The sequence below is a fragment of the Alexandromys fortis genome, unplaced genomic scaffold (genome assembly GCF_014885135.2).
Source record: "Alexandromys fortis isolate MF-2015 unplaced genomic scaffold, M_Fortis_MF-2015_v1.1 scaffold_6, whole genome shotgun sequence".
NCBI classification, from domain to species: domain Eukaryota; kingdom Metazoa; phylum Chordata; class Mammalia; order Rodentia; family Cricetidae; genus Alexandromys; species Alexandromys fortis.
In genome coordinates, this window is record NW_026067902.1 from 18,698,552 (window position 1) to 18,724,007 (window position 25,456).

Sequence of the window (25,456 nt, forward strand, 5' to 3'; positions counted from 1 at the left end):
GGCCAGGCAGGCATGCCCAGGAGATGAGGAGTCTGTCAGGTCCCAGAGAGGCTGGTGGGCATGGAACGCCTGGAGAGGTTGGCTCGGGATTCTCTGCCTAGCACCTGGGAGAGATACTGTCACCCAGTCTGGACCAGAGCTCCTGGCTAGGGATGGCACAACTGAGTATACTCACAAACTTTACCAGCCTGCATGGGGAGACTCAGGGCCATCTAGGGCCAACCAAGCCAGCATTTGGGATAGGCAATGCCTAGTACTGCCAGGGAGAATCCACGTGTGGCCTGTCCTGGCAGTGACTGGTCATTAACCCTGTGGGCATTAATCCTAAACGTCTGTGATTTGTGAGTGTGTGGTTTGGGGTATTTTGAGGTGTGAGAGTTGATGGTATTGTCATTTCATTGCTGTCAATTGCCCCTCTGGGTGTGTAGTCAAGAACCCTAGATCTAGACTAACTCTCAAAGTCTCCCAGGGAAATCCCTGGGTCTGGAATGTACGACTGCTTGGGACCAAATCTGCCTTAGTCTTCCTGTCTGGGCAATGGGAAGATGCCCTCCACCTCCCTATTGGCTATAGACGCACTGTGGAGAGAACTATCAGTAGCAAAGTAGTGCCCTCAGCCAGCCCTTCTGAACCACTGACAGAATCGAGTGAAGCCCCAAGAAGGTTTCGTCCCTCTAGAGTGGGATATGGAGACACTGGTCAGTCTCCAAAGAGGCTTGGGAGTAGTTCCTTGTGGCATTGTGACCGTCTTCTCCGCTGTATTGAACAGGATTGATGTTACCGCCTGGTTTCCCCCAAAAGGCTGGGGTGTCTAGAAAGGCTTCTAATCAGCACGCGCTCTTTACTGATCCTCCAAAAATGTGAACTAGGATAGTTCTACCACAGATAGGGTAGGATTTACCTTGAAGAAGGGGCGAGAGTCAGCCAAAGACTCAGAGTGGGTGATCCAGGAACCACACCACAAGCAGACAGACACACACACACACAGACACACACACAGACACACACACAGAGGCACGCAGACATACAGACACAGACACACACACAGACACACACACAGGCTATGCTTGCTGTTCCTGTTGGGTCCTAGATGGTCCATGTCTCTCAGTTGTATTTCTTTCTCTGGTCACTCACCTAACATGAGTGATAAGCAAAACAACTGCAAGAATTCCTCTCATGTGATGCCCATTCCCCAGGCTGGGATGTTGCTCTGATCTGCTGAAACTGGTACTAGAGTTTCAAATCTCACCACCTCGGTGGTCTGCTGTGAAGGAAAGACCATGTAGACTGGCTGATATCGCCAGGTTGGTCAGAGCTCCGAGACAATGTTTCAGGGAGCCAATGGCTACACCCAGCTGTGTGGAGATGAGGTGGCCTCACCTGTCCAGCTTGCCCTGAGATGCCCCAGGGAAAGGAGCTGCTATCCTCTCTCCAGGCCTGGGCAATGGTTTAGGGAGGGGATGCCTGGCCTGGATAGGCATTGGACCCATCACTTTTGTAACTTAGTGCTCAGAACCTCCCTAGCCCTTGTCATCCAGGAGCCTTATGGTGGAGTTGAGGGGAAGTTTGTGTAATGTAACTAAATAGCTTTTGACTGATTATCAGAAATAGCTGGGCCCTTGAGTTTGAGGAGATCCCCAGCTATAGAGAGCTAAAGGCCTTACAGGTGCCTCTGACATTCAACTGGTCATGGCCTATTCTTTATTGGAAACCTTAGCCACACTCCAGCTGGAAAACGCAGTAGCCTGATAAGGTGGTAGGTTTGCACTGAGTTCTGGGTCCTACCTAGCTCCATCATCTCTGTCTGTGCAAGCGTGTGTGATGTGTAATTTGTTCTTCTGTAAGGCAAGGATTATGTCTTCTGTGGAGGCTTCCTAGGGGTTAAGACCCTATGCAAGGCATCTGGTTCAGGGGCAGGGTCAAGTGCTGAGTTGGTATGCCAGACTCATATCTATGAAACTAGGGAGACGGGCAGCATTAAACGGTGTAGCAGCCAATCCATAGCTCTCCCCACTTTCCGTGTGAATTGGCAATGCTTCCTGCTTGGAGTAGCTCTCAGGAGGAAAGTGGAATCCTGACAAGATCAAGCCAGAGGTCAAGGCCAAGGAGGAAGCCTGGGCTGTGCACGTCTGCAGCCCGAGTATCCTGGTTCCTTTAGTCTTCCCTGGCACGGCCGCGCTGCTTGTTTCAGAGGCTGAATGAATCTCTGTGCTCTTTGTCCCAAAGTTCCTGCCCTGACCTCCAAGCCCCTGAGTGCTTCCTGCTCCTCACCCAGGACCTGCCAAGTGCCCTCTGAGCTGAAGGGGTATGGCTGTCTTTACACCAGGGCTGTAGCCCCAAAGCATAGCACCCAGTGATGCCTACAGTTAAATATTTTGACCTTCGTCCTTATTCCCAGTCCCAGCCACGGTTGGTCTTGCCCAAGTCTCTAAGGTTTTGGCTCATGAACCTGGGCTCCTTAATCTGACCGGTTTCTGGTTCCCATCAGCATATGAACTTAGGCACTGTACTGAATTCTATTGTATCTTTTTTCTTTAAAAAAAAAAAGGTTTGTTTTTATTTTATATGTAGGACTGCTTTGCCTACATGTATGTCTTGTACCACATGCATGCGGTGCTCTAGAAGGCCAGAAAAGGGTATTGGATCCCTTGGTGCTAGAGCTGCAGACAGCTGTGAGCTGCAATGTGGGTGCTGGGATCAAACTTGGGTCCTCTGAAGAACAGCCAGTGCTCTTAACCACTGAACCTCTCTCCAGTTCCTTGATTGTGTCTTTTTATTGTAGATCGGCTTCCTCTGGGGCTGTGAATGTTTTAGGAGGAGCAAAAATTGTACTTCTTTACCAAACGAAGGTGTGTGTGAGTGTGTGAGTGTGTGTGAGAGAGAGCACGCATGCTCGTGCGCATGTGTGCACACATCTCCCTGGTTTGCTTCCTGAGTCCTGAGATCACAGACTTTCAATGCCCACCAGCTCTGCGAACGCACCTAGGCCCAGGCCTGAGTCTGGTAGTCCCGCTTTCTTCCTCCAGTGCTCCACCTCTGTGCTGCTGAGATGTAAGAACCCCCTTTAGGGAACTTTGGAGATGGGCCCTTCCTAACATTCTTTGAGCCAGAAGGAATTTCTAGGTGCAGTCTGAAGTTCAAGGCAGACCTCAAGAGGCCCTCTGTGTCCATTCATGAATAAGGTCTTCAAGGACCTGATGGTTGTGATGTGTTCTGGGGGCTCACAAGGAGAGTGATCCCCGGGCTTGTCTATAGAAACAGCCAATAAGGACATAGCCAGTAGAAGGGCTGCCAAGGTTGGGGGTTAGCTGAGAGCTCCGTGAGAATTCAGGGTGAAAAACAGGAATTGGCCAGGAAACTTGGTCTTGAGGGAAGATCAAGACAGCGGAGTTGAGAACAAGAACCGCCTCTTCATTTTTGGTGAGAGGCATTCTCAAGTGAGAGTTGGCAGTGGACGTGACCCTGGGCCTGAGGATCAGAGATGAGTTCAACTCTGACCCAAGCTAAGAGCTGTGGGTCAAGGGACTTTGTACAGCAAAGTGCGTACTGACTGCCTCTTCAGATGGCTAGCTGCAGCACAGGACGCCACGGGGCGCCACTGCTGTAGACTGAGGGGTGCCACTGTTAGCGACCTCCATTGTGGTGTAGGCAGCTTCGTAAGCCAGGGAAGAATTTCAGGATACGTCGGCACGAAGCTGAGCTGGGTAAGATGAGAGATGGAGAGAGAGAAAGAAGAAGGAGAGAGAGGGAGGGAGAGAGAGAAACTTGAGATACTGTAAGTGCAAAAATTGAAAGAAAAATGTGCTTTAATGGTTGGGTGATACATGGCTATAATCACTTAGGAAGTGGAGGAAGAAGGAATACCAGTTCCAAGCTAGCCTGAGCTACGTAGGAAGTTCAAGGCCCACCTGAGTTACACGTGATCATGTCTCAAAATGCCAGCTAATATTCTCTAGTACACACATAATGTAGAAATGACTTGTGTCTTTTAAAGTGATATGGTGTAAAGGATGCAATTTGCAATCAGGTTCAAAGATTTGTAAAAATTTTAGGTAAAAAAAAATAATGAGCTGGTTTGTTTCTTTTCTTTGTTTTAAACAATGTCCTGTTATCAATGAAAGTGTGAGACTCAAGAGGTTCAGTGTTAAGGGCAAGTGATGTTTAATAACTGATGTCATTGAATCCAAAAACTGTTTGCATCCATCTTGTTTTTCACACTCTTGTTTGAGATGTCTCTGGAGGAAACTAACTCCATGTAGGCAAATCTCTACTGATTTTGTCAGTTGTAGTCAAACATAAATCAGATTCCGGAGCAAGAGGCCTCTTTTCTTTACCCGTGCCCCTTGAATTTTTCTTATCTCTCTATACCGCTAAAGGTTATAGTAAAAATTAGGCAAATAAATCCATAAAGAGCTGGACATGGTGGTTCATATCTATAATCCCAGCATTAGGAAGGTAAGGACTCCAGGGTGGTGGTGGCACAGGCCTTTAATCCCAGCACTCGGGAAGCAAAGGCAGGTGGATCTCTGTGAGTTTGAGGCCAGCCTGGTCTACTGGGCGAGTTTCAGGACAGGCTCCAAAGCTACAGGGAAACCCTGTCTTGAAAAAAAAAATGAAGAAAAGGTGGTGGAGGCAAGAATTCAAGGTCAGTCTAGACTATCTTGCCTCAAAGAAACTGTCATCATCATCATCCTCCACCTCACACAGTGGCAGCCCCATAGTTATGATGTTGCTAGTATTGTACAAGAGAGTGAGTGACAGAGGAGGAAGTAACAGCCATCCTCACTGACAGACACTAGGGGTAGAAGACAGAAGAGAACAGCTCCCGCCTGGACTCTGGGTGCCCTCTGAGGAAATGAAGAGTAGGGAAAGCTTGCCAGGACCACACACTCCTTCCGAAAGGTGATGCTTGCCTCCTCGCTCAGTCAATCCATGACCTACTCTGCCCAGGACAGGATGAGAAATGAAGAGCTTGCTGCCTAGAAAAGTCCCGCCATAGGCCACAGACCACAGACCATAGGCCACGGGCCACAGACCGCAGGCCATAGGCCACGGGCCACAGACCGCAGGCCACGGGCCACAAGCCACAGACCATGGGCCACAAGCCACAGACCACAGACCACAAACAGTATGGTTTTAGTCTTTGGCCCAACTACAGAACTCACAACAGAATGCTGTTTGAGCAAGTTATTGACCCCAAAGACTTCTGAGTTATACTCACAGAAGGGGTCCTTGAACCCACAAGCAACTGTGAGCTCGACTCTTGTTCTGTTAGAGAGAGGGAAGAGATCTTGGAATTGCATGTCCTTATCAGGTAATGAGGAACTCAGATTTCTCAGAATTGTTGTTCTCTTGTTGGTTAGACGGAAGCCCCAGAGGAGTCTGGGAGGAAGAGGAAAAGTGATAACACAAATTGCCCCAAGTGGTGTCAATATGAGGACTTCCGCCCCAAATCCCTTTCATGTCAAACTTGGCTTTTCCACAAACCATAATCTTCTTTAAAGAGAAAAGAGTAGGCCTATCTGAAAAAGTCACAGAGTGTTCTAGCAGCATTGGGAGATGTGCTCAGTGAGGGGGACAGGCTTCCATACACATACACGATGAGCTGGGGGTCTGCAGGACAAATCCAAAGCCTGGAGTGGACACTTGCAAGGGCTGGGCTACACCTGGGTGACATTCTTGGTAAAGAGTTTCAAGTCTGAGGTTTAAGCAGAAAGAGCATAGATCAAAAAAAAAAAAAAATCCAAGATACAAGAAGAAAACAGGCTTGGAGCCTCACACTGTGTTGGCTCAGTGGGGTCTGGAGGAGCATAGCTCCTTACCTCAACAGACTAGGACCCTGGAGGTCCAGAAGAGTCTTCCAGAGTCTGGAAATGCAGTGGTCTGTGGGGGGATTTCTGTGACCAAGAACATTCCCATTGTGGGCAGCAAGAGTCCATGGCCAGTTCACCCTACTGTCCTCGCCATCAACCCTGCCCATCCTCTCTCCACCTTGGATCCTCTCCCAATGGCTCACAGTGGCTATTCCAAAACTCTGAGTAAACGTCATAGACAGAGAGAAGATTGTGTGTCTGTGCAGAGAGGCAACTGGAAAGCACTCTCTAAATGGCATGGTGGCAGAGGACTTGTGTTGGTGAGAATATATGTCCTTGAAGATCAGTCATACACAGGCATAATCTGAAAACCTGGGGCAGGAAACTTGAATAGAAAGAGGAAGAGAGTTGTGGTCCCTTCCTGGGCAGTACATGTGATGCAGGGACACTTGAGAATGGGAAAACATGGTTTGGGGATATCTGGGAGGGAGAAAGTAGCAAGATGGAAAGAGGACAAAAGCGGACCCATGGCTAGTAAGAAACTCACAGAGGACAAAGACAGCTGCCGAGGGAAGCCAGATGCTGACTTCAGACGGGTGGGATCTGAGACGAAGGCAGGGCTCTCAGCAAGTAACCGGAACAAGAGCGAGACAGCTTCCGATGAGCATTGGATGAGAAGCTCAGGGCGTGCCCCCAGTTCCAGCTCCTAGGCTAACGCACCGAGGGAGAGGCAGAGATCTGAGGGCTCCAGCCCCTGGGGTTAGCAATACCGACAGAGGCATCTAACAGCCATCAGTCATCGCCGTGAAGATTATCCATGCTTTTGTCGTTGTGAAAGACAAGCACCGCACATGGGCCAAAATATCACAGTCATCTAGAGCAAGGCACAGTGAGATGAAGGGCAGATGCCGTACCGGGGGGAGAGGTACAGTGGCCAGGAATACAAGGAAGGGTTACTCTGAGGATTTTGCCTGCCAGGCAAGGGAGCTACAAACACCCAGAGCTGCAACAAAGACCTGTGGTGGTAAGCTCCGGGCATGAGATGCCGAGGTTTCAAAGGTGTCTACCATCCCAGTCATAAAGTGCCTATCTTCTTCTGAGCAAGCTGCCATGTTGAGTGGGCAAGGGGAACTTTTGTATCTGTGTGGCTGGAATAAGAAATTATTCATTGGGCTATATAGACGTATATCAGCCTAGAGGTAAAAAGATGAAAAAGCAGCATGTCTCAGCTCTAGAGACTTCCATGTAGGACAGGAACAAGCCAAAGTAAACCATGACGGAACAGCGTGGAGGTTGCTGCGAGGTGGGCAGGGAGACAAGTGTGGAGAGGCCTCCGCGGCAGCAGCGGTTTCGAGGTGGTACTTGAGGGGTGACTTCACTTTCCTTTTAATCAACAGGAGGGACCATCTCCATGCCATCTGCTGACAGTGAGGGTCATCGGCATGAAAAACGTCCGGCAGGCTGACATACGTAAGTGTCCTCCCCACTCCTCCCTGCTTTTTGCGGGGTCGGGATAGAGAAAGGACCTGACAGCCACCAGTCAGGCATATCTCTGTGTATAGACGTCCTGAGCCATGGCTGTGTGTCTACCGGTGAGGTAGAGGCTGCCGTGGAAGAGCAGTGGAGGCCCTTTAGCACCATGGAGCTGCCCACCAGCTCCGCTCAGAGCTGCTTCTCGGGACACAAACCCCAAACCAGGCTCTTGAGCCACAGTAGAGTCTGTAGCACCCAGACCTGCAGCCCAGCCTCCTCCGTGTGGTTGGATATTCAAACTCCTTGTAGACTAGCTTCCCCTTCATCTGACTCCTGCTGTATTCCCAGGGCACAGGAGCTCAGGGAACCTCTGCTTTGGGACTGGGCCAGATATGCCCTACATGTATGCTATAGTGCGGTATCTAAGGGATCAGTTCTCTCCTCGTGTGGACCTCTGCCTGCTTAAAGTAGGAAGGAAGCTTTGCCTTTCTAGGGAGAGAAGGTTTTATGTCCAGAGTGCACAGCTGTGGGAATGGCCAAGGCCAAAAGGGCACACTGAGGTCCTAGGATCCAAGCACCCAGGTTTATAAACATCCAGGGGGACCGAAAGCCTGGTCTGAGGAGGAGCAACCTGAGAGAAGGGGCTCTTTTTGGAGCACCCACTGTGGTCTGGCCATGAGGTATTCAAACAGAGCTCAAGTCTCCTCATACCTGAGTGATCATCACAGGAGGTCCACTTCATAGGTGAGAAGTTTATGATAGCCTGAGGTAGAATGAGTGTTTAATCTCCAGGTGAGGAGAGGGGACCCTCTGGGGCAGTGGATCTCAACTTTCCCAATGCTGTGACCCTTTAACCCAGTCCCTCAGGTTATGGTGACTCCCAACCATAAAATTATTTCCTTGCTATTTCATAACTGTAATTTTGCTACTGTTATGAATCACAATGCAAATATCTAATATGCAGGATATATGATATGATATAACATATGATATGATATATGATAGGACCCACAGATTGAGAACCGCTGCTCTCTAGGGAAAAGAAGCTGTGGTCAGATTACAGGCAGTCAGAAGCTAGATAGACAAGGAATCTGTTGCATGATGACTTCCTGATGCTCGCGTGCCAATCATGGAGGGACAGCAGGTGTGGAGAGCAGAGGAGGGACAGCCCTGTCGTCCCTGAGACTGCAAAGGGACAGACATGATTCAGACTGAGTCTACAGAGGATGAGGCGTTCAGGGCCCATGTCAGTAGGAACGGTTCTAGCAAGCATTAAGTTGGGCTTGTGTCAGCCAAGGGACCCACTACAGAGCAAGGGATCCCCCAGACTCCTTGGAGCTTTCTCAGTACACTGGGATGTGACCTGAGGAGCCAGGAAATGTCCCCAGGCCCAAACCATGCCACCTTTCCTGCCCATCCCAGTATGGGTCTCTCACTCTCTTCCTTCTTGGCAGCGGTCACCCCTCCCCTCAGCCCTAGCTCCCCCCCCACACCTTCCTCCAGCTTCTCCAGAGGTGTGTCTGTTTCAACCCCGTCACCAGTCACCCAGGACACTCATTCTCAGTCTTCATGCCTGCGCCTGCACGCAAGACCTTCCATTGTCCGAGGCCCTTTCTTTTGTCGTGTCCCCGCCACGCCTATCCCCTGGAGGCTGGCAAGTGGTGTAGCAGGCTACAATCTGGCTTTACCAGTCTCCTTTCCCCCTTCACCGCATGCCCCTTGGCACACAAGCAGACTTTGGGGTTCTTTTTGGGAACCCCTTGTTTATATTTTTCTCCCTTCCCCTAAGGGACAAAGGGCAGCTATGACGTCTGATGGTGCTGGCAAGGTCACGTTGGGTCTGAGCTCCACAGTTGTCACCGGATAGGCTATGTTGCTACCGTCTACGGATCCGGGGGGATTATCCTGATCACTCTTGCTCAAATTGCCCCTTCTAGCTTAAATCCAATATTAAAGGTTCTTTGGTTTAGGCATCTAACCCATGTCTGATTTCTGGAGATGTCAAAAGCCTAATAGAAGGAAGTACTCAGAGGTTCAGGGGTGATAATCCACTTGCCAAGAGCTAAAGAGTACCTGTCCCAGGCTAGAAGGCAGGCACCCCTAGAAACCCTCAGCCACCAGGAATCTCCTTCTGTGATGAAAACAAGTTGAAATCCCAACCAGTACCCCTGGGGACATCAGGCAGGTACCTCAAGAGATACTGGGGTATCCACTGGTAACCACACAGGAATGTTCTGAACATCTGTGAGGACAATTAAGTCATCTCTGCCACCTACAATTCAAGGAAGGGAACATGTCATTCACATGACCACATCCTCTGTCACTTCCTGGGGAACAGGGGCTAGAACCTGCTTTTGTCTAGGAAATCCCAGGTCTTGAAATTCCCAGCTTAGTCATCACTTCCTTGTGGCTGACATGACAGTATTCTTACAGTTGGCTAATGTGGTTGCCTCAGACTGTCACCTGGGCCCCCAGAGCCTCCACCATCATTCCTTGGCCTCCTCCCTTTAAGCCACGCTCTCCTCATTCTCAGCCTTTCAAGTATGGGATAGAGGACTCTTTCAGCAAAAAGAATCGGGAAACTAATGAATGCTTGAGTATGGGTATCTGATCCTGATCGCCTGATCGACCTTGTCACTTCCAGGAATGTTTTGTTGTTGCTGCTACTGTTTGTTTCTTTATTCATTAGACAAGTCTCACTACAGAACTGAGACCTGAGACGGGACTTGAACTCTTGTTCCTCCTGCATCTGCCCTCTCAGTGCTGGGATTCCAGGCATGCAGCTTGCCTAATTTGGTTTTTGCTGCTGTGACAAAATATTGACCAAAAGCAACTTGGGGGGGGGGGGAGAAAGGGCTTATGTAATCTTACAGATTTTAGAACTTCATTAGAGAAGCCAGGACAGGAACTCAAGGCAGGAGCCTGGCAGCAGGAACCGAAGCAGAGACCACAGAAGGGACGCTGCTTACTGCATAGATCACCATGGCTTTCAGCCTGCTTTCTTGTAAAACCCAGGACCGCCTGTCCAGAGGTGGCTCCACTCACAGTGGAACTGGGCCCTCCCATGCCAGTCATTAATCAAGAAAACACCCCACAGACTTGCCTACAGTCCAGTCTGATGAAGGCGAGTAATTCCTCAGTTGAGATTCCCTCTTCCCAGATATGTCTCGGTTTGTGTCAAATTAGCTAAAACTAAACAACATTCGCTACCATGCTTGGAAAGAATTTTTTTTATATTAACTTGAGGTTTAAAACAAAAGACTGAGATGTTATTTAATGGATTCAGTGGGAAATTTCTAGGTATGGATTGATAAAAGTGGAGCAGTTTTAGAGAGACAGAGGCCTTTAAGGGTCCTCTAAGTCAGGTGCGCTGAGCGACCTGGCAGAGCCAACAGGCCTGGCAGAATCCCTCTGCACAGAAAGCAGACTTAGAGGGAAGTGCTTGGGACCAGGAAAAGCAAAGGGAGGAGTTCCAGAGGGCCTAGCAGGTCCCTGGGGCACCTCCCGTAAGCAGAGCAATCACACACACTGACTTGCCCACCTGCATCTGCTCAGGATTTCTTGCCTCTGATACAGCCCTTAACAGGAAGTTGTTATTCATTCATTTAAAAGTTGCCTAGTGAGCGCCCAAAGGTCGCAGGCCCTGGCCTTCTCAATGAGCACAGTGGTGAAGACCATGACTGGACCTGCCCTGCCAGTGCACCATAGCAACAGCCCTCTCGGGAGTGCCACATGGGACCGGAACTGGACGCTCAGAGGAGGGGTACAGAGAAGATTCTAAAACCTAAAGGGCTAATGAAGAGAAGGGTGGGTTAAAGTAGGAAAGAAGTAGCTGGGTGGTGGCAGCGTAGGCCTTTAATCCCAGCACTCTAGAGGCAGAGGCAGAAGCGGACAATCTTTGTGAGTTCGAGGTCAGCCTGGTCTACAGAGCGAGTTCTAGGATAGCCAGGGCTACACGGAGGAACCCTGTCTCAAAAAACCAAAACCAAAAAAAAAAAAAAAAAAAAAAAAAAGCAAAAAAAGGGAAAAGTAGAAAAGAAGGATGTTGAAGCTAAAGAGATGCCTCAACTGTCAAGAATATGCTTATGGTGGACCCATGTTCCCTTCCTATCATGTGCATGGATGTTCACAACTCCTGTAACTCCAGATCCCATGCCCTCTTTTGGTCTCTACAGGTTACCGTATGCACATTGTACATGTCTCATGCAGACAGGCACACCTACACAAGAATGAAAGGGAGGGAGGGAAAGGAGGAAAGAAAGAGAAAGAAAGAGGGAGAGAGAGAAAGGAGAGAAGGAAGGAAGGAAGGAAGGAAGGAAGGAAGGAAGGAAGGAAGGAAGGAAGAAAGGAAAGAAAGAAAGAAAGAAGAAAGAAAGAAAGAAAACAAAGAAGAAAGGGAGGGAAGGAGGAAGAGAGGGGAGGAGGGAGGAAGGGAAGGAGGAAGGAAGGAAAGAAAAAAGGAAGGAAGAAGGAAGGGAGGAAGGAAGGGAGGGAGGAAAGGAGGAAGAGAGAGAGAGGAAGGGAGGGAGGAAGGAAGGAAGAAGTGCCTGGCACAAGGAGCGACAGGTGCAAGGCCTGGAGCAAGACAGCATGGCCCTTTTGGAGAGCTGAGATGACTAAGCTTGTCCTGCAGTCAGAGTGCGTGTGGCTGGTTGTCTACACGCATGTGTAGGTGTGTGCGTGTAGGCATAAACACATGCAGGGCAGGGGTGGGAAGTCAGGAAGGGTGGAGAGTTGAGGCGAAGCTGAGAAAATAGAAAGGAGAGCCATGATGGGTAAAGATGGACTCCTTCCTGAAGCCAGATGGTAGCCATTAAACTGCACAGTGACAAAGCCATGCTTCCAAAGCCCCTCTCTTAGGGGAGAAGGCTGACAACAACAGGGAGCCCAGTGGGAAAGCTGCAGAGGTGACAGCGACGTGCACAAGGTGGTGTGAGTACAGATGAGGACTCAGGGTGAGAATCAGGGAGCATGCCCTGTGCTGGCCTAGGTACCTGAGTCAGTGGGCGAGAACAGGGTGGGCCTGGAGGAGAGGGGCCCAGATGGTGAGGTCATCATTTTCTTCTCATTCCGTCAAAGTTTCGTCTTTCTGTGTGGATTAGGACAGGTGAGGATGGCGTGGCGCCCTCTCACCTTTACTCAGCGGGAGGAGGGCTGGGAGTGTCTGCTCACCAAATGGTGAGCCATCAAAGACTAACTGCCATCAGAAGCCTGAACGCATGATGCAGGATGGGGCTACAAACCATGCAGAACTAACTTATGGTGCAACACGAGCTTGGGTCCCTGGGGGCAGCTCTGCTTCCACTCACACAGCAATTCCTAGTAAAAGTTATGAGCTAGTTGGAGTCCCATCCCCCCAGCCTCACTACCTACAGGACTTCTGACAGTGGGAACGATGGACTTTCACTAAATTCTACAGAGGTGCACCCTAGGACTTAACCAAGCAGGTCACTGAGCTGGTGACAAAGATAGTCTTGGTACCTTCTCTTCCTCCCTCCTCCCAAGCATAATGGCATGAGGAACCACTTAGGCTATCCTTAGCCCTATCTGTTCTGCTACTCCCACCAGAAAGGTTAGAGCAGCTTCCATTTTGGAAAGTCTTACTGACATCAAAGCAGTTTCCCTTCTCCAGGGCACATGGAGCAATATACTAGGTTTGTTCATTTAAAGTGGAAGAAGGCACTTGGCCACAAACACGAGAGTGTCCTGGATTGTACACCCCAGGCTAGGAGACCAGTACCGTATGGAGAACCCACTAGGGCAGCTGCATTAAGTCGTACAAAGACACGGCCCCTCCACATTGTTTCATCTGAACCCGTTCCCACAATGGCCCTTCTCAGCTGTCTGGTGGAAAACTATACTTCTCCCTGATGCTTCTCAGCACAACCCTACTGTGGTTCCCTTGGTGCTAAGACCACAGGTAAAGTGAATCTTTGGAGCAGGGCTTTTAGGTATTTCCACGACATCTGGAGCACTATGTAGCTTATCTTGTTCCAATCAGCAGGCGTATACTAGTCAGGGTTCTCTAAGGGCTGGAACAGACATAGTGAATATGTATTAAAAGGGGGTTTATTAGAGAGGCTCACAGAATGTCGTCTGGATAGTCCCACAATGGCTTTCTTGTGATGGGAAAGGCTGAGGATGCAATCATTGTTTGGTCCATGAGGTTAGCTGTCTCAGAGTCCCGATCTAAAGCTGTAGGCCTGGAGAGTACTCCTGGGAGATGCTGGTCCTCAGTACATATTGGAATCCCAAAGAAGGCGGTTCCAATATTGGTTAAGTAATGTTATAGCAACAGGAGGGGGGTGGTCTTGCCAGTGAGAATGAGGGCAAGCAGGCAAAAGGCAAGTTTCCTTCTTCTGTATTATTTTATATGGGCTGCCACCACAAGGTGTGGCCCAAAATTAAGGTGGGACTTCCTGCTTCAAATATCTGATTTAGAAACCTTCACAGGAATGGCCCAAAGCTTGGGTTCTAGTTGATCCTAAATTAGTCAAATTGACAACCAAGATTAATCATCAGAGGTGTTTGCTCTAGCACCTGGAGTACTTCCTCTTTAGGTTACCCTGGTCCATGATGAGGGTCAGCAAGACCCACCCTCAATCCCTTGTGACCTATAGCCCTTGGTTTGTGTGGCTTCTCAGGGTTCTAGGACCAAGCCAGAGAGGCAGATTCCCGCATCAGGAGAAGATGTACAACCGAGAGGAGACCTTGCTCTAGAAGAGATTTGCCTGAGGTTCTCTCTTGACTTCACCGTCTCCTCTCTTCTCCTTTCTTTTCTACTGTTGTCTTCCTGAGACAGTGAGTCAAACGGACTGCTTTGTCACTCTCTGGCTGCCTACTGCCTCTCGGGAGAAGGTGAGGACCAGAACCATCTCCAACTGCCCACACCCAGAGTGGGATGAGAGCTTCACCTTCCAGATCCAGACTCAAGTAAAGGTGAGCCACTGAGGACCACACCTGGGTGCCCTGCCCACGTGTCTGCTCCCCTCTCCACCACCTGTCCCTCCCCACTCCCATGTCTTCCTCAAGGCTGTTTGTGTATTGTCTTACATGCCCTATTAACCTGTCTTCCCACTCACCGACTGCTTCCTTCCTCCTATGCGTGTTCCTCTCTGAGTCTGCTAATCCTTCTACCTTCTCACTTCCCCGTCCTCCTAGTTCTCGTTGATCCTGACAGCCTCTTGCTGAAGCACAAATTGTGTTTCCAGGACCTTCCAGAGCATCCTCCCTGCAGGAGAATACGCAGTAGGGAAAGCCAGGTCTAACCTGATCTGATTTCAGCCAGAGGCTCTCTTCTGAAATCTGCTCTTGATCGCGTCAGTCCTTCACTTACTCTGTTTCCTTGGGTGTGCGCTCTTTCGCTTGTTGAGCCATTATTTCGCAGCGGCGTTTTTCTTCAGCTACACGGTGCATCTAAATCACAGCCACATTTCTGGTAGAACTCTCCTTGAGCAGCTTGAGTGGTGGCCGCCTTGAGACAAATTGACCCTCCAAGTCCTGATCTAGCCCAGGAAGGACAGACCCTCTCGACCTTCCAGAACTAGAAGTGTAGTTCTAGTTCGTGAAGAGTCCTTTTAGTTTTCAAGAGGGTTGGCTCCCCATGGTTCCAAAAAAAAAAAAAAAAAAAAAAAACCCTCTTCACCCGCTCACACCTGTCATCTCAACACTCAGGAGGTTAAGACAGTAGGATGAAAGTGTGAAGCAGCCTGAGCTGCACAGTGAGACCCTATCTCAATAACATCAAGTAAGATGCTTTTTCTATTGTGTATCTAAATTTGGTGAGGGAGGTAGAGGTAGTGTACTATCTTGCTTCCTGTTTTGCAGTTACTAGATTGCCCTGGTACATATATAAGCTTCTAAAAATTACAAGACCAACAGATCTATATAGTTAGAGATACCCAGAACCGCATTTATGTCCACTAGATAGAAATCTAGGACGTAAACCTTGCCTTCAGTCACAGCTCCCAGGATCAGAGGTTAAGAGTCTTAGAAACTAGTCCATGCCATCTGAGGCCATTGAGAACAGGCTACTTGCTACTTGAAGAGTTACTTTGGGACGACTCATAAGACCTTCTTAGGGGTTACTGTGCCAAAGCATAGAGTTCACACAATTCACCCCAATCCCCCAATCGCTGGGAACAAAATAGCCTTTATTGGCCCCTCCCTTGGAGTAGCAAATGTTCATTTCCCTGGCCTGCCTTTTCTTGCTATCTTCAGATCCCAGGTGCCCCATGTCTGTAGGGCCTTGCTTTGCTCTCCATCCTGCCCCGGGTGAAATGAAAGCCCTCTATAATCTCCCTAGGCTTCTCAAGCTTTTAAAGGGACCAAATTACCCTGAAATCAGAGCGGGGGAGGAGGGCAGTCTCTAGGGAGCTGGAAAGCAGGGGAAGACACTTCATCCCTGCAGATGTCTCTGGCATCCAAGCGGAAGTATCTGTGTCCCCCTTCGTCAGACCTCACTCTGCTAGGACTGAGGTCCTGTCCTCTGTCCTGGGAGTGGATCACTGCAACCATGGTAACCAGGCATTCACTCTCCTCTTTCCTCTAGAACATACTAGAGCTGAGTGTCTGTGATGAAGACACATTGACGCCAAATGACCATCTCCTGACCGTACTCTATGACCTCTCCAAGCTTTGCCTTCGGAACAAAACCCACGTGAAGTTTCCGCTCAACCCAGAGGTGGGTGCAGATCACAGAGCTTCTAACCTCCTGAGAATACCCACATACTGCCATGACACCCTTCCGTGGGCATCTCTGAGCACATATACAAGCTGGGGAAAGGATATACTTCTGGTTCAAATCCTAGCACTGTCACTTGCATGGAAATTACTTAACTTTCCTCATTTCCTACTTCTTCATCTATGCAATAGTGACGCTAGTCCTCCAAGTAGTGTTGTTATGAGACTTAAATGAAAAAAAGTAATGATGGCACCCTAGCAGTTAGAGTTTGCTATGCTAACTAGAAATGTGGGTGCCCATTTCCTTTTCCTCACCTCCAAGTCCTCTTTCTGGAATGCCCTTGAGGTAGAGAGGGCAACTCAGGGAAGTTCAGAGCTGGAAAGAGCTAGGGTATTCTAGATTCAGCCATTGAACAAATAGCTGGGTGATTCTGTGTGAGGTGAGGTTCTGGGCATACATCAGAGGGCAAGCATCTCTACCTTTGCTCTGTGTATTCCGATGGGGAAACTGAAGCCCAGTGAAGCCGTGCTTCACCCTCAGGTACACACGAGGCATGGAAGCAGAGGAAAGGGGCTTGTGTTGGCAGGTTTGGGCTCTCTAAAGACACCAGCTCAGAGCTCCCTTGCCCAAGCTCTGAGCCCCACGAGAAGCCAGGCAAACAGTGGAGAACCGGGAGTCGAAATAGAAAACCAGTGCTCAGGGACAGAAGAATGCATATTCAGGGCCAGGAGTCACATCCGCACCTGAATCCCCTGCTGTGGGGTCCAGCCTTGAACGGACAGGTTTGTACATTCCAGGGTAGGGGCATGTGGGTTAGAAATGTTAGGCAGAAAAAAAAATAGAGGCACAAAGAAATAGAGACAGAGGATAGAGTCAGGAGGGCAACTCAGTGAATACGTAGCCCCCCCACATTTATTTTTCATAGGCTTTATATACCCCAATCCAAAGGGGAGGGGGGAGACAAAATACATTTTTTTTTTACCAAAATGCAAGGAGCAAAATGCTCATCTTCTCAAATACCCAAAGCTTCAAGTAACTACAGCCGAGGTCAAATCATCCTGTTTGGAGTCACACCCGTGGGCAAACCTCCTGTCACTAACCTTGAGGAGCAAGAATAGGCCTGAACTCTCTGACCGTTAGTCAAGGTGACTGAGTCCATGTCCACGGGGCTCTGACACCCTGCATTGTCATGCTGTGCCTGATGTCAGAGCCTGGGACAAAGAGAGGTGGGGAGGGCAAGAAGAGCCGGCAGCAGCCATTCCTTCTCCACAGCCCCATGGGCGGGGCACGCAGGTCGGCAGGGGTGGAAGTGGGTCCTTGCAGGCAGAGGTTTGCAGACGTGGCCAATAGCCTCCGTCCCTTTCTCTCTCATCAGGGCATGGAAGAGCTGGAGGTGGAGTTCCTGCTCGCAGAGAAGTAAGTAGGCATCAGCCCTGCGCATCAGCTAAGATCCTCGACTTTAGAGCTGTGTCTGCCTTCGCACTGCCCTACCTTGTTCTGGCCTCATTGCTGGCCTGTGTGCTGGCTTCCTCCATGTGTGCAGGTTCTCTTGGGGGCTTATAAAGGGTGTAGGTGCCCAGGCTCAGACACTATTCTAGTTCCATTGATACCAGTATCTGTTTAAAGATTTATGAGGTTGGGCATATAGATCAGCTGGTAGAATGCTTGCCTAACACAAAGCCCTGGGTTCAGTCCCTAGTACTGTATAAATAAAGTATGGTAGCACACACTTGAGATCTTCTCTCTCTCTCTCTCTCTCTCTTTTTTCTTTTCTTTTCTTTTCTTTTCTTTTCTTTTCTTTCCTTTTCTTTTTCTGAGACAGGGTTTCTCTGTAGCTTTGGAGCCTGTCCTGGAACTAGCTCTTGTAGACCAGGCTGGCCTCGAACTCACAGAGATCTGCCTGTCTCTGCCTCCTGAGTACTGGGATTAAAGACGTGCGCCACCACTGCCATCTCAAACCTAGTTTTTCAAGCAGATATTTCTCATTTAACTGAGAAGGATCTGCTATTCTATGACTGATATGATTTATAGCTTTTGCTGCCTTCTTAAGAAACCAGCCAAGAACATTGTCACTGACCTGGAGTTCTCTTGTCTTTCAGTCTCTCTTCACCAGAGATGCTCATCACCAATGGCGTGATTGTGGTAATTGTCCTTCTGGGCTCTGGTCACTCCAGAGGCCGCATGTGGCTGCTGCTTTCAGGGAAGAGGGGCTTGAGCCTACCTTGGAACCTTGTCCCTATGCTGAGTCCAGGGAGAATTAGCCTAAATGGTTAACTAAATGAGGTGCACCCAGGGCTGGGGCTGCATCCCGAGCTCCTGGATGAAGGCAGGAAGTATGAGGGTATCACCCTTGCCCAGCACCCTGCACTCCCAAAAGATCAGCCCTCTCCCAGAATCGGTCACTTACAACTCCAATACCTCTGAAAGCCTGATTTCAGGACTAAAATTATTTCTTAGGCCAGCTCCTGGTCTACATAGTGAGACCCTGCCTCAAAAAAACAAAACAACAAAAAACAAAACAAAAAAAAAAAAGACAACAAAAATCATAGCTATTTTAACTGAATGTACCCAATGTCCCAGAAAACTTTTTTTAAAGCAGAGTGCATGGGATGTGCGGCAACAGCCTTTGCCCCGTCTCTGTTTTTCGGAGGTTATTTTATCCCAAGTTCTTACTTGCACGACTGGACACAGCCTCAGGTCAGCCCCTGGTGCTCCTGTGAGCATGACTCCCAGTAAACCATGATGTGCGCCTAGCTTTGTCTTCCCCCTTCTTGGAGTACTCAGTACCCAGCATGCTCAGCAGAAGCCCAAAGCTGGTCAACACTAAATCTAAGCCTTTGCCTCTTCCCTTCTAACTGGAAGAGGGGGCGTGGCTTTGGTTATTGGGGCGTGGCTTTGCCTAGCGTCCCACCTACCCTTTTTGCTTTGTTACAGTCTCGGCAAGTCTCTTGCCTGGAGGTCTGTGCGGAATCCAGGAGGCCAAGGAAGAGGAAGAAAAGTAAGAGTTTCTCTGCTCTTCTAATGGCGGGGTTGGGCATGGGGGTGGGAGGAAGACCGCTTCCAAGCCCCGTGGAGGTCATTTTGGAGCTCAGGAAACTAGGTCAACTCAACCTGCTATGGGCTATCCTGGGTTGGGAGAAGCAAAGTCAAAACTCCTCAGAATTGTGTCCCCAGACACCCGTCCTCTTCAGCTGTCTCTAGGAAGAGTGTGTTTTTCCAGGGACCCAGATGGAAGTCCTCAGGGCCGCCTAGTGTCCTGGAGCCTAGGGCTCAGTGCTGCCCTGAGTCTGCTATGCTCGGACAGTGGGGCCGGTGGGCTCTGTAGCTGCAGGGGTCCTCAGGCCACGTCTTCCTAGCAGCTCCCAGTTCAGAGCATTTTCCTAGTGAGGCACACATGTCGCTGTCTGCCCCTCTGCGCCTCTCCTATGTTGGACTACTAGCTCTTCTCAGGGAAGCAGTGTGGCCTCACAGACACAGGCTAGAAAGAAGGGCTTGGAGGGGCTTCTGCTCCCAAACTGACAGCTTGCGGGGGGGGGGGGGGGGGGGGGGGGGGGGGGGGGGGGGGGGGGGGGGGGGGGGGGGGGGGTCTGTTTTCTCTACAATGGGCTGGTGACTTTGGCAGAGGGGGACGGTAGGTTGTTCTAGTAAAGCAACACCAAGAGGTCTTACCTTGACTCAGCATCTCAGAGGACTTTCTGGAGAGTGTATCTGTCGGTATACTCCACAGGCCTTGTTTTTTAAAATGCAGATTTCAGGTTCCTGTCTGAGGCATGTGAATGAGTGTCTGGGGATTGTGAACCCCAACTGGCACTTCAAGATGGGATTTTTTTTATTTTTTAATTAATTTTATCTTATACATATGAGCATTTTTGCCTGTGTATGTACGTACTCCAAGTGTGTTGGAGTCCCTGGAACTGGACTTTAAACAGTTGTGAGGCACCCTGTGGGTGCTGGAAACTGTACCAGGGTCTTTAAAAGAGCAACAAGTGGTCTTAACCGCTGAGCCAAGATAGGAATTTTGCTGGGCTAAATGGGAAGCCGAGATGAGAATCTTCTCAGGGGTCTAACTGCATCTTCTTTCTCAGATAATGACCTCCTAGTGATGGTAACAGACTCCTTCGAGAATACTCAGTGCGTCCCGCCCTTCCAGGAGGCCTGCTGCAGCAATCCAGCCTGCTTCCACTACCCTAAGTACTTCCAGCCCCAGCTGCGTGCGGAGGCGCCAGAGAGCCGCTGGAACTGTGGGGTACACGGCAACCGCAGTTGGATGGGAGGAGGAGGGGTACTGGGCTGGAAGGGCTAACAGAGAAGTCCCTCAGCCCCTCACAGAGCCCACCCATCCTTCCAGATTTGCTGCTGTGGAACACGCAGGAATGGCTCCGTCTGCCAGCCCCTCGATTGTCTTTCTGATGGCCAGCCGGTGACCCTGCCCGTGGTGAGCACCTGGGTCTGAGAAGGGGTTCCAGAGCCGCCTAGCTCCAGTAGCGGGGAGATGGGAAGAGCGCAAAGACACATGGGGAAGGTAGCACCCGGGGTCTCGCAGGCAAAATGAATGGCCTCGTAGGCTTCAGTGGGAACCAGGAAACGTGGAGTCTGAGTGAAGGTGATGGAATCGTTGAATCTAGAAGCAGGCTGTGGGAAGGGAGCATGCACGCATGTATGTGAGCATGCGTGCATGCTGAGTTCTGTCCATGAGTGAGTCATGCAGTAAGTCTCCCCCTCTTTGGCCGGGCTCCTTTGCTCTCAGGGGTCATCTCTAACATCCTTTTCTCCTCAGGGAGAGAACTATGAACTACACATGAAGTCCGTGCCCTGGTAAAGTACCCTTTCCTGTCCTTTCCCTAACTCAGGGGAGTGGGTGTGAAGTCGTATCTCACCGTGCCTTGATTTGTGTTCTCTTCCATGGCTAATGGGGCTGAGCATCTATTCCGGAATTGCTTGGCCTTTAGTAGATCTTTTCTGAGACATGTTTATCCAAATTCTTTGCCTATATTTTAAGTGGGTTCCATCTTAATATTAATTTATGGAAGTTCTTTGCATAATTCTGGATAAAAGTATTTATATTTACCTTGTTCTGTGGGATATCTTTATATTTTCTTTGTGTGTGTATGTGTGTGTATTATCTTATATCATGTATGAGTGTTTGTTTACATGTATGTATATATGCCATGCTTAGCTAGGGCCCACAGGGATCAGAAGAGAGCATTGGTTACCTCAGAACTGGAGTTACAGATGGTTGTGAACCACCATGTAGGTACTGGGAACTGAACCTAGTCTTAACTGCTGAGCCATATCTTCCAGCTCCTCTTTGTACTTTTTGAGGGTAACCTTTGAAAAATGAAGGTTTATAATTTTGATGAAAACTATTTTCTCTTTTGTCATTTGTATTTTTGATGCCAAATCTAGGAAATAGTGCCTAATCCAAAATCATGAAAATTTGCTGCCATACTTTCTTCTAAGATGTCTTTAGTTTTAGCTCTCACATCTGGGTTATGGTTTAGTTCTTTTACATCCTGTACATTTTACATGAGGATATCCAACTGCTCCATCATTGTTTTTGAAAAGACTCTTCTTTCTCCTGTTAAATTTCACCTGTGTTGAAAATCAAGTGACTGTATTTTTTTTATAATTTTTATTTTATATGTGTTTTTCTTGCACATAATAAGTCTGTGCACCACATGTGTGCAGTGCTAGCAGCGGCCAGAAGAGGGCATCCTGTCCCCTGGAATTGGAGTCACAGACATTTGTAAGATGCCATGTGAGTTAGGAATTGAACCTGGGTTCTCTGGAAGAGCAACCAGAGCTCTTAACCTCTGAGCCATCTCTCCAGCCCCTTGTCTATATTTTTATTTATAGTTTGATTTGTTATTTTTCATTAGAAAATTTCTTAATCACACTGAATCTCAGTTTTCCTTATCAGCAATTCAGGTTGCTCTTTGAATCCCATGAATTAACGCATGTGAAATACCAGGAATCTAGATGGTGAATGGGATGCTCAGTTACTGTCCACCAATGCTACTGTTATTTTCAGTCCCATGACTGCCAGTAGAAGCTATTTCCTTATAGGAAGAGAGGTTCTGGGAGACTCCAGGCCCTGCCTTCAAGGGTACTCAGCTCTGTTAGTATGCTAAAAAATAGGCCAGAAAGTGACACCCCCTCGGAGTCCTTGGGGGAGCTGGGCCTCGGAGGATTCAGGAATACAGGTAATACCTGTGAAGGTAAAGATCCTAACCGAGATTCAGAAATAAGACAATGAGAATCTGGCGTGTCTCTTCCAGCAGGTAGCTTAAGGTGAGCTTGGACAGATCTGATAGGGTCGCATACGCCAGGCTTGAACTTGCTTGAGACAAGGGTGTGATAAAGGAGGACAAGCGTCAGGCCTGTCGGGGTGGCTCATGTCTCATCTGCCTTGAGGAACTGTGGGGATGGGGCAGTGAGGTCAGCACGAGGGGCTTTGTCAGTCGCACAAACACCAGAATCATGGTTCTGTGGGCAGGAAGGACGCCGAAGGAGCAGGGAGCCCTGCAGGAGCAGAGGGCTGGTCTGTGGAGCTCAGAAGAGTCTAAGGAACCCTCGTCACTCATGTCCAGCTTTGGGACAGAGAAGGTGCCTAGGGAAACCTTTTGGAATTTTCCCGATCCTGCTGAGGAAGCAGAAGGTTTGAAGAGGCCCAGTGGTAGTCTTCAGACAAGTACCAGCTTATCGTGAGCCAGCTAAGGCTTAGGGCCTTTAGGTACTGAAGGTCGTGCTGGCCAGTAAGCATTTTGCAGATGAGAATGTAGAGATACATGGCAGAGCTGGGCCCCAAAGCCACATCTGCCAGTTGAAGACGGTGGCTACAGGGTCCCCTTTCCCACAGCCCTGACACGCTGGATGTGCGGCTCGGCTTCAGCCTGTGCCAGGAAGAGGTGGAGTTTCTGCAGAAGCGGAAGGTGGTGGTGACCAAAGCCCTAAGTCAGGTGCTGCAACTGGAGGAGGACCTGCATGAGGATGAGGTGGGTCAGCAGGGGCACTGCCTGCGCTAAACCGGTCCCCCAGCTCCACGTCCTACCTTAGCCTTCCCAGACCCACGGTGGCTACTGTACCACCTGGATTTGTGTTCACTCAGGCCACTGAGGGTGTGGTGCCAGGACAAGGGCCCTGCTCTGTGTGGTCCAGCTGCGTGTCTACCGGGGTAGGGATGGGGGCTCCTGGTGCTGCACACACACACACGCACACGCACACACACATGCATGCACACATACAGGGGTGGAGGGGAATCCTGACATGGCTAAGCTGTCTTACTGACATAGCGTCTTACTGATATAGCATCAGGATGGCATTCTCACCCAGCCAGGAGACATTTTCAAGTTGCAGCACCTAGGTCACCCAGCCCCCAGCCTTCACCCTCTCGTTCCTTTTCTTCTCTAATGTGTGCATGTACCCGTCCCCACCAGAAATGACAGCTGAAGGAAGCTGAAGAGAATCCTCTTCCATTCCCGGAGCCAGTTGCCTCTTCCCCTGGAGGTAGCCACAGAGGCCCTGCACCTCCATCTGTTAGTCTGGGGAACTGGGCCCAGAGCACCTGGCTAACCAGGATGTAGGCTGAGACAGAAGCTGGCTGGGGTGGGGCTTCAGCTCCAGGAAAGATTTTACAGGCTCTACTAATGAAAATAGGAAGCTTCCCCTTTCGTCTCCTCTTTAGAGAAACCGCAAGGGCGCCTTAAACCTATGTTTTACACACACACACTTATCAGAATGTGGGTTTTTTTTCCTTTTCTTGCTCTTACAAATGCTGTACAGGCTGAGCATGTACTGTGTGCCAGACCAGGGACAAGCATCCCAACATTGCTGCCATGTATAGGTATCAGTCAGCCACCATCCATAAGCTGTCCATATTCCCCACCATCCATGTTCCCCACCATCCATGTTCCCCACCGTCCATGTTCCCCACCGTCCATGTTCCCCACCGTCCATGTTCCCCACCGTCCATGTTCCCCACCGTCCATGTTCCCCACCGTCCATGTTCCCCACCATCCATGAGCCGTCCATATTCCCCACCGTCCATGAGCTGTCCATGTTCCCCACCATCCATGTTCCCCACCGTCTATGTTCCCCACCGTCCATGTTCCCCACCGTTCATGAGCCGTCCATGTTCCCCACCGTTCATGAGCCGTCCATGTTCCCCACCGTCCATGAGCCGTACATATTCCCCTTAGCCTCGGTTTTAACGTCTATTAACAAAGAGCTGGGGTGAGTGCTCAGAAATCTTTTTTTCAATTATTTTTTTTTTCAACTTTTCTCTGTGTAACAGTTCTGGCTGTCCTGGAAGTCATTCTGTAGACCAGGCTGGCCTCAAACTAACAGAGATCCACCTGCCTCTGCCTCCCGAGTGCTGGGATTAAATGCATGTGCTACCACCGTCTTGCTGAGTGCTTAGAACTCTCTAACCATGACTTTCTGATTTACCAAGCCTGGATTAGGTAGCAGACCCCTTACTGATGGCATCACTGACTTAGAGCAAAGGTCATCTTCTGGGCCCTACTGCATAGCCCACTGCTCTGTAAAAGGCAGTCCCCAAATCATTCCCTTCTCTCTAACCAGCTCTCTGTCTTCCACCATTTTTATTAAGCTGAGACACTCCATGTCTGAGGAGGAGCCCTCTCCAGCAGTCTTTTCTGTGCCTACAGGTGCCAGTGATAGCCATCATGGCCACAGGAGGTGGCACAAGATCCATGGTTGCCTTGTATGGCCACCTGCTGGCGCTGCAGAAGCTGAACCTTCTGGATTGTTCTACTTACATCACTGGCTTGTCAGGTGCAACCTGGTAAGGAACTGGGCACCATTGCTGGTGGAGCCCAGAGGAAGCAGCAATGGGTGTGGCCTGGGATCTGGTAGAACTCTGAATTTTCCCATCCCATGTAAAGTGACTCATGATTCCGGAAAAGCTCTGCCATGCACAGTTGTGGGATCTGGGACATTCAGTTTAATTCCTTAGACTCGGTTTGCTGGGTCTGTAAAGTGGGGTTGACAATAGGCTTGGCCTCTCCCAGTATTAAGCACAGAGCCACTATATACATTGGCCATTATTGGCTATGTCCTTGGCAGCGGCCCAGAAAATCACAGTGGCCAGTGATGAGTGAGCCTGGTGTTACTGTCTGTCCTAGTGAGACACAGCCACCCTCTCTCGGGGATGGGCCCCCATCTCCAGGATGGGTGGAGCTAGCCGGTTGCCCTGGCTTGCCTCCCTGCAGGTTCTCAATACTATCCTTTCCCCTGGTCTCTGCCCTGTCAGGCCCCATCAAGTAGCAGAAAGGAGAAAGCAAGCTTTTACAGGGCTGCCTCCTCCCCGCTCTGCTGAGGCAGAAGCCAGGGAAGGTCAACTCTAACAGCTGGCATAGCACCAGGGCTAAAATAAAATAAAATAAAATAAAATAAAATAAAGGATCTTGAAGGTTAATGACAATGTTTCTATGAAGGTCATTAATACAGTTATCTTTATATAAGA

General features: G+C 49.6%; 1 protein-coding gene across 2 annotated transcripts in view; it reads left to right on the forward strand.

Moving 5' to 3' along the window:
* Window positions 1-25,456, forward strand: part of Pla2g4e (phospholipase A2 group IVE) — a 38,913-nt gene that overhangs the window by 146 nt on the left and 13,311 nt on the right. The window contains exons 2-12 of one of the 2 annotated variants that reach the window (XM_050134478.1): window positions 7,211-7,283; window positions 14,089-14,225; window positions 15,838-15,969; window positions 17,345-17,385; window positions 18,069-18,111; window positions 18,904-18,967; window positions 20,055-20,215; window positions 20,318-20,404; window positions 20,747-20,784; window positions 22,829-22,964; window positions 24,639-24,775. In XM_050134478.1, the coding sequence (XP_049990435.1) occupies window positions 7,211-7,283; window positions 14,089-14,225; window positions 15,838-15,969; window positions 17,345-17,385; window positions 18,069-18,111; window positions 18,904-18,967; window positions 20,055-20,215; window positions 20,318-20,404; window positions 20,747-20,784; window positions 22,829-22,964; window positions 24,639-24,775 (1,049 nt within the window). Of the gene's footprint in view, window positions 1-7,210; window positions 7,284-14,088; window positions 14,226-15,837; window positions 15,970-17,344; window positions 17,386-18,068; window positions 18,112-18,903; window positions 18,968-20,054; window positions 20,216-20,300; window positions 20,405-20,746; window positions 20,785-22,828; window positions 22,965-24,638; window positions 24,776-25,456 lie in introns of those variants that run through there. The other variant, XM_050134477.1, reaches the window with a different exon arrangement.